The following is a 7,911-nucleotide window of genomic DNA, read 5'->3' as shown; positions in this document are numbered from 1 at the left end:
TATATTGTTAGCCATGTTAAACGACAACCGAAAATACGTAAGAGAGTTGGCGTTGAGAAGAATATTGAAAGCTCGGCAAATGAAAATGCAATCAGACTTTATTCGTACCTTCAAAGTGCCTGTTTTTGATTTTTCAGCAGATGATTATATTGATGTTATAAAGTGGGAAAATATAACCGAGACACCACTAACCAAATTTGTAAGTGACGAGACAATTTTACAAGCCATTACCGATCACACGATAATTGAGGATGTCATACTACCAATGATAAAGAATTTTCCTTGCCACACTCAAGCTACAGAGAGATGTGTGAAAATTGTAACAGAAGCCTCAGCCGTTGTTTGTGGACCCTTGAGGCGAGATGGATTAATAAAAACAAGGTTAGAGTCACGACACCTTATGCCTATTTTTAACACCAAAATGCAGTACCGTTCATAGTAACTTTTGTAATTTTCAAGTTTTTCAATGCGGTAAATAATATATGTACATTTTTTATTTCCACTATTTGTTTCATTCTAACAATCAAAGAATGTATTATCTGTAAAATAAATGATAAAATACAAATTTTATGTGTGTTTTATTTCGCGTACATGAGCTATAAATACTTAGGTAAAATCGTGAAAATGATAGAATATAAAGCTTTGGCGATGTCCAGGTATTGTGAATATATTTTTTTTATTATTTTTGTTGTAATTGTTAATATATGGAGCATCTTTCCCAACTATGTCGATTTCGAAATTCTCAAAAAAAAAATTTCATTCCACCTTAATGTGCATCCCAAAAACCTGATGCCATAACCTTGCCAGCAGACGGGGAACTGTCTTTGCCTTCTTTGGAGCCGATTCTCCCCTTTCAGTTAATTTTTTTTACTCTTCTTTCATCTTGGGTGTGAAGTGATGGACCTATGTTTCATCCATGGTTATGAATCGATGCAAAAACTCAGCTTTATTGCGGGGAAACATCGCTAAACAGTCGATTGCAACATCCTCACAAAGCTGTTTTTGGTCCATTGTAAGCAAACGCTACACCCATCTTGCGCACAGCTTTCTCATGTCAAAATTTTCAGTCAATATTCGATGTATAGCACTTTTTGAAATGCCTACCATGTCTGCTAGTTTGCGCACTTTCAGTCGACAGATATCAATACCATTTTGTGGATATTCTTCACCATATCTGGCATGATCACCTCATTGACCACTGTGATGTTTGTCTTGGCAACCTGTACGGCCTCGTTTAAACTCTGCCACCCAATATTTTATTATTGTAAACAAAGGGGCAGACTCCCCTAGAGCGGAATCTAGCTCGGCTTTGATATTTACCTTTGACTTATATTGACCTTTCAAATGAAAGTATTGGTATCACTTAACAATGACCAATTTTTTCCACGTTCAAATTCATGAGCGTTCACTATTGATGGCTGTCAAGCAAAAACAACATAGCGTCTTCAAACTTCGAACTTAAGCTATATAAGGTTGATACTTTTGACCTCAGGAACAGCAACCGCCATAAGTCAGGTTGGGTACCCTAAGTCAAAAGTTATTTCTGTTTTAATAACAGTCTGATTTTGTTATGGGGCTCCTACAACTTCTACCTTGAGTTCTTTAGGTAAGGTAGAGTTTTGTGAGAGACCATCAGTCTTGCGAGTACTTCGTCACACTAAAATTACTTATAGCAATAAAGATTCAGTATTAGCTCGGATCATAAATAAAACAGTTACCTTGAATGACTTGTGCATAAATAATAGCAAGGATCAAATACTATAAATTAATAAATCTCTTCTACTTATTCTGTAGGTAGACTTTTCTCTCCTTTTTGGCTGAAAAAAAATGTATCTCGCATATGAATAAAATAAAACATAGTTCCCATTTTCTTTAATTGATGATAAAAAATATTACATTTATGGTTTAATTCAAATTAGATTAGATTCCATTATTGCGTAATTTACAAACCACATTGGAGAGAAAACAATGAAATCCTAAATACTTTAATTTTTATTTCAGCTTTAAAAAACTATTACACCAAACAAATAAAATTGTAAAATATTTAAAAATTGTGCATGTTTTTTGAGCATCTGAATTAATTTTAGGAATTTAATAACTACCAATAATTACTGTTTAAATCGTATACAAAATTACAGCCAAATGTCGTAAAGGTACTAACTTGTATTATGATGCAATGACAGGTCAGTCCGTGATGTACATTTAAAATGCATTTACATATGTGAAAACTCATACATAAAAAGGCTATCCGACAATAATTGGCACCGAGTTCATTATAATCGCTAAGGATCTATAACATTAAAATCACTAATGATTCATAACATTATACTTAAAATCAAATATGTTTGGCTAAGGGCATTCCAAGTAGGAACTCTTAATATGGCAAGAAAAATTTCAGCGTGTTGCTAAAATTTGAGCATGCCACAGTAACTAGTATAATGTTGAGCCTCTTTAATGTAGAAAATAAGTAATAATAGAAATATTCTTACGCTAGAAGATACCATTAATTTAAAAACAAACCATTGTAATACAAGTAAACATCATTCATTAACAAAGATCTGCAGTAAGTTTAAACGGAGACATAATAAATTTCAAAAATAACAACATGCATGAGTTTGAAAACTTTGAAATTATTTTATACTAGCTGTATCCCCCCACGCGTTTTGTGGCTCAGTCTGTATGTGCTGATAGAGAAACAATAGCGCGTATTGCTTTTACGTCCAACAGATGGTGTTGTTTTTTAAAAAAAAATAGTGTTTTTACCTGTCACAAGTGACAATTATATAATATAGATATTTAAAAACACATGCTTATTTGAATGCAACGTTGTGTCAAAGTTTCAAAGAAATCGGCGAAGAAATTTCGGAGATTTAAGGTTTTGAAGAAATGAACATTTACATTTTTATTTATATAGATTAATTTTACTAGATTAAACCAACAAGTATTTAATGAAATAAACATAATAGCTAATAGCACTTAGTTATGATGAAAGGAAAAGGTTATTAGTATAATAAAATTATGATTATCACATTAAATGATCTTTCTCTAATTTAAGTAAACTAACCGCTAAAAGACAATAAACCAATATGTACGTCTTTCTTCCTTTCAACTGATATTTCACTTTTAATATAAATCAATTTCACTAAATTCACTTCGAAATAAACAAAACCTTGGAAGATTTTTCATAATAATATTTCCCTTCTATATAATTAGGTGACAATAATTTTCATAGCATCTGATTCTATTACACAATTAAGCGATTTAAAAATGTCAAAGTTGATAGTACAGTAAAAAAGTTATTTATCTTTTTTACTTTTACCATAATGTCGAAACACATACCGAAGTTTATGCACTTTATCCCCAGATACCCCGCATGGTTGAAATAACAAGTAAAATAAATTATTAACAAAAACAATTTTATCTCTGATATAAACATGTCAGTTATTTTCTCAATAATATTACAATACAACAAAATTTTTAAGAAATAACAGAAAGGTACGTATTTCAAGTAAGTCATTAATTTTTGTAAATTAAAATTACTGATGAAAACTACAAAATTTTTGATAAATTTAAGATACATAATTATAATTACATATTGTTTCAAAGGGCTTCTAAAAAAAGTAAAATTAATAACTTTACATTTAAAAAAATGATGCAAAATAATTTAGGCAAGAACATATTTAATAATGAATATGCATAAGAGCCCTACAAGGGGAACACCATTACCAGAATAAATTTGTTAAAAACTACATATACTTTATTTCTATTGATATGAGTACTAAAAACTGTTGATGAAATGATAAAATTTAATTTTTGCCAGATAGTTTCTCTTCAAATACAATATTCATCACCAGAATAACTTCATAATTTTTTTTTAAAAAGAATTAATCAACCAGAAAATTAATGTTCAGATTATTTAGTAAAAATTCAAATTATGAGTTTAATAAAAAGTAGATGCTCCTTTCTTCACAAATTCCTTAAATATAATATTTATTTTTGGAATGATATTCACAGTACAAACAAGGCATTTATCCAAGGTACAATAAATCCTCAACATTTTATTTTTTATTTTGGCAAGTTTTTTTAAATTTTATTAAAAATTCTAAACTAAGATTTACAGGAATGCTAATATGTAATTATTAAATTTAATGTATAATTTATAAATGTTAATTTTGTAGAAAATTGTGACATTTGTCGATGTAATGTTACAAGTTATATAAAAATTGAGTTCGAATCTCAAATTGAAAGACACATAATTTTATGTCAACGAATCTAAATGATTTTTTTTTTTTATAAACATGGATGAACTAGTTTTTAAATTTAATATTTGAAATCAACAACAATGTAAATAAATAACATTAAAACCATCTATTTAAAAAATATTGCATTATAAGACACTTGGAAGTCAGTGTTATTAGGAATTTAATCTTAACAGTAGATGTTCCTTGTTGAAGGAAGCGATGCAAGGTGTATCAATGTCCTTACCCTAAGGGTGTTTTACACAGACGGGGTAGGGTTAAGGCCCTGGGGGAGGTGTTTCACATATTTGGTGTTACGCAGAAGGAACACAGGCTCTGTCCGGGGCAGTAGTGAGAATGGTGCTGCTGATAGCCGAAGCCCGGATCCATGTGAACGCCTTCGCTCCTGGTACTGCCGCTCGAAACATCTACTCACATCACCTGAAATTAAATAATTTAATAAAAATGTCAATTGAATTCATTGCTAAATAATGTGATTTAACTGTGAAGTATTCTGCTTAATTCAGATTTCTTATTACACAGTATGTAGCTATATTAATTTTAATTTTGTTAACATTTTATACTATTTGACTAGCTTCAAAATTGTATTCACTACTTGAATTCAGTGAAAAAATAATCTCATAAAATAAAGACAACTCAATTAACTCACAAATAGGAATCTCATTAACCGAACGTAGCAAAGTCCTGTGGTACGGTTGTGCGGTCTTTTTCATACAAAACATAAATTTGGATTTGACAACAAAATACTAAGCTAAACAACATGATTATTTTTCTAATCAAAAGGTATTGCAAATATCTAGTACGGATATGTGCTATTTTATTTATTTATGTTTTAAACTATGATACATAGGCCATTTAAGAATTTTATTTTGCATTATTTTATGGGCAACTTTGGTTTTTTTTAATAGGTTAATATGTAAAATGAAAAATGATATAAAAATACAACATCTAAAAAAACCGTTTGTATGAGTAGAAATTTTAGTTTATTACATCTGCCCTGATGATGGACACTGTAATGCTGTCCGAAACGTTGGCTAAAGAAAGAGGAAGCGCAACACGGCATAATACCCCAAAAATAAATCACTTGGGGTCTACTGTTCACAGAACTACTAATTTAGTAATGTGGAGTCAAGAACTGTCAACCAACCTAAATGATATTTTTGCATACGGAAACACTGTTTTGGGGATAGCAACCCGAAAGCAGAGCTCGCTGCTAATTCGTTACCGACCAACATTCCTGTTTCTCCGGTCTACCCTGGCAGTCGACAGTTCTTGGTTCCTACTAAATCCTTCTGATATTAATTTCGTGTTATAGTGTAACGTATTTTCATTAAACTTAAATTATCAAACTACATCTTTTACTTTATCACAATCTACACTATACACATTAAATGGCCAGCTATAAAGGTAAGTATATAGCGCCAAAGTAAGAAGAGAACTGTGACTGGATAACTCAACACAAGTGGTAAAAAGTGATGAAACAAAAAATAGGTTACGTAGGTTAGGTTAACAGGTTAGTTTTTTTTCATCGCTTTTAATGACTTTATATTACTTTGGGTATTTATTTATTTATACTGGGTTTTTACAGACGATCTCACTTACGTGAGAACAATCCAGTTATAAAAACTCAGTTAATATACAAATAGGGACAAAAATTACAGCCGTAGGGCACATTAATTTTCATATACCTAAATAAAGATTAAAATATGAAACAAATAAAAATAAAATTTCAAAATTAAAAATATATATGAAACACAAATATTACTGAAACGTAAGAGACACAAGTAATACATAATATAATCAGTGCAACATATTTTTTAACAATAGCAGAATTTTTTTTCTGAATCGATATAAATTATCGACGAAAATATCTACTTCAGCACACTCAATCTTATTATACAGTCGACACATTTGGGTCAGAGGGCTAAAATAGGCGATATTATTTTTGAAAATATTCAGGTGAAAAATGCTATGGTGTCTTTTAAACAATGGGAATTGGGGATATTTATTTCAATATTGCTAAGACATGTTGAATTCTCATTGCATCTTGGAACAGAAGAGAACGTTATTCATTTAATTATTTTCATTCTCCTCGGTCCATACTAGTGATGCAACAGAGCTCTGCTTCCGCTTCTGCAGAAGTTCCGCAAGTTTTTCACTTCCGTTTCCGTTTCTGGTTCCGCAAACTTTATAACAGAACTCTAAACGGAGAATACAGCGAGGAGCGCGGAGGCGAGGGGCGCGGGGAAGACTGGACAGGGGGCGGGACACAAACGATACAAACGTGTCGTAACGAGTTTGTTTGTTTATAGTTTATGTATTTTGGCAACACTGGGTTTATTTATGATTCTGCGCACCAGCGCACCTCGTGACAGTCGTGACGTTTAGTAAATCTTCTGTTATTCTACTCTACTTATTAATGTTGTGTTTAGTGCAATCATGAAACAAGTCCCGTTTGGAACTATTGATTGATGACTCAAGTGCCAAATGCAAACTCTGTGAAAAAGTGTATTCGCGAAAAGGTCGCACGACTACAGCTTTAAAGAGTCACCTAAAATCGATTCATGCCGAACAGTTTGCAGAGTATGAGAAGTTAGATGATGCTTTCAAACTTTCATTTTCATCAACAGACTCAAAGGTGAAAAAGCAGCTAAATTACTTTTTATAAAATATAATTTACCACTGTTTAATTTCGAGTACTAGAAGTACAAAATACAAATTTAATTAAAAAAATCTTAAAAAATAAAATTTTGCTTTTTCTTCATAGTATTAACACTTCCGCTTCCGCTAAGATTTACTTTTGACATCTGTTTCCGTTAAGACACTTCCGTTGCATCACTAGTCCATACCTACACAAATAGTAGAGATAAAATTGAATGTTGTTTACCTGTAATATTTGACTGGCTTCAAAAGCTGTTCCAGGCAGTAAGATTACCGGAGATGAGACATGGCCAGCCTCCACACAGACCATGTTTGGAAACTCATCATCACCAAAGTCACCTATTTCCTTGGCACATTCTACCCATGGATTCCAAACCACTGAAATAAAGTCAACATTATTATTATTATTATTATAAAATAATATACAAGAGCATATAAACCACTTCAGACAGTCAGACATTAATAAAATCAATGATAGAAACAAAGGTGTTATTTAAGATTTTGTTAGTATGTAATAAGAATTCTATATATAAATTGAAGGTAAAATTTCGATCGAGCTGGCCTCGCTTATTATGAATATTTTTTAGATAAAACCTTTAGATTCACCTTAATTACTGTACGACACCACTTTTTGCATTCGGGGCGGTGGAAAATATTGCAATAAAAATTTCAATTACGTAAAATTAAAATTAGCTTTCGTTTTGTGAAACGAGACCGTCCATTTTCAAACTTTATTGTCAAATGTCATTTTGTTTTGTTGGTATTTCTGTTACTATAGGACGAAACGAACGGCTAGAAGTGGCTAGAGACATAATCGCGCGGGCGTTTTTTTTAATGTTAAAAAATTCCGTCAAATTAGTATTTACCTAATATGCATGCATTGTGTGCGTTGTGATTGAAATTTATTAGCTGGATTTTATTTTTTTACGTTCAACTTTTATTTAAGTTAACTATTTCTGCGATGTTGAGCGGCTACGCTAAGTTTGTGTAA

The 7,911-nt window shown here is 31.4% G+C and overlaps 1 protein-coding gene across 1 annotated transcript in view; it reads right to left on the bottom strand.

Annotated features, from left to right (window-relative positions):
* Positions 1 to 4,065: 4,065 nt before the first annotated feature.
* LOC149424930 (uncharacterized) overlaps positions 4,066 to 7,911 on the bottom strand; it is a 47,644-nt gene continuing 43,798 nt past the window's right edge. Inside the window, exons 7-8 of the mRNA XM_089650863.1 lie at positions 7,147 to 7,298; positions 4,066 to 4,679 (exon numbers count right to left, since the gene is read on the bottom strand). Of these exons, the coding sequence (XP_089506989.1) occupies positions 4,671 to 4,679; positions 7,147 to 7,298 (161 nt within the window). The 3' untranslated portion in view covers positions 4,066 to 4,670. The remainder of the gene's footprint in view (positions 4,680 to 7,146; positions 7,299 to 7,911) is intronic.

This window comes from Hesperophylax consimilis, chromosome 3, assembly GCF_061612785.1.
Source record: "Hesperophylax consimilis isolate HC1 chromosome 3, BYU_Hcon_1.0, whole genome shotgun sequence".
Lineage (NCBI taxonomy): Eukaryota > Metazoa > Arthropoda > Insecta > Trichoptera > Limnephilidae > Hesperophylax > Hesperophylax consimilis.
The sequence above is the reverse complement of the archived record's forward strand: the minus strand, read 5'-3'. Positions and strand labels throughout refer to the sequence as shown.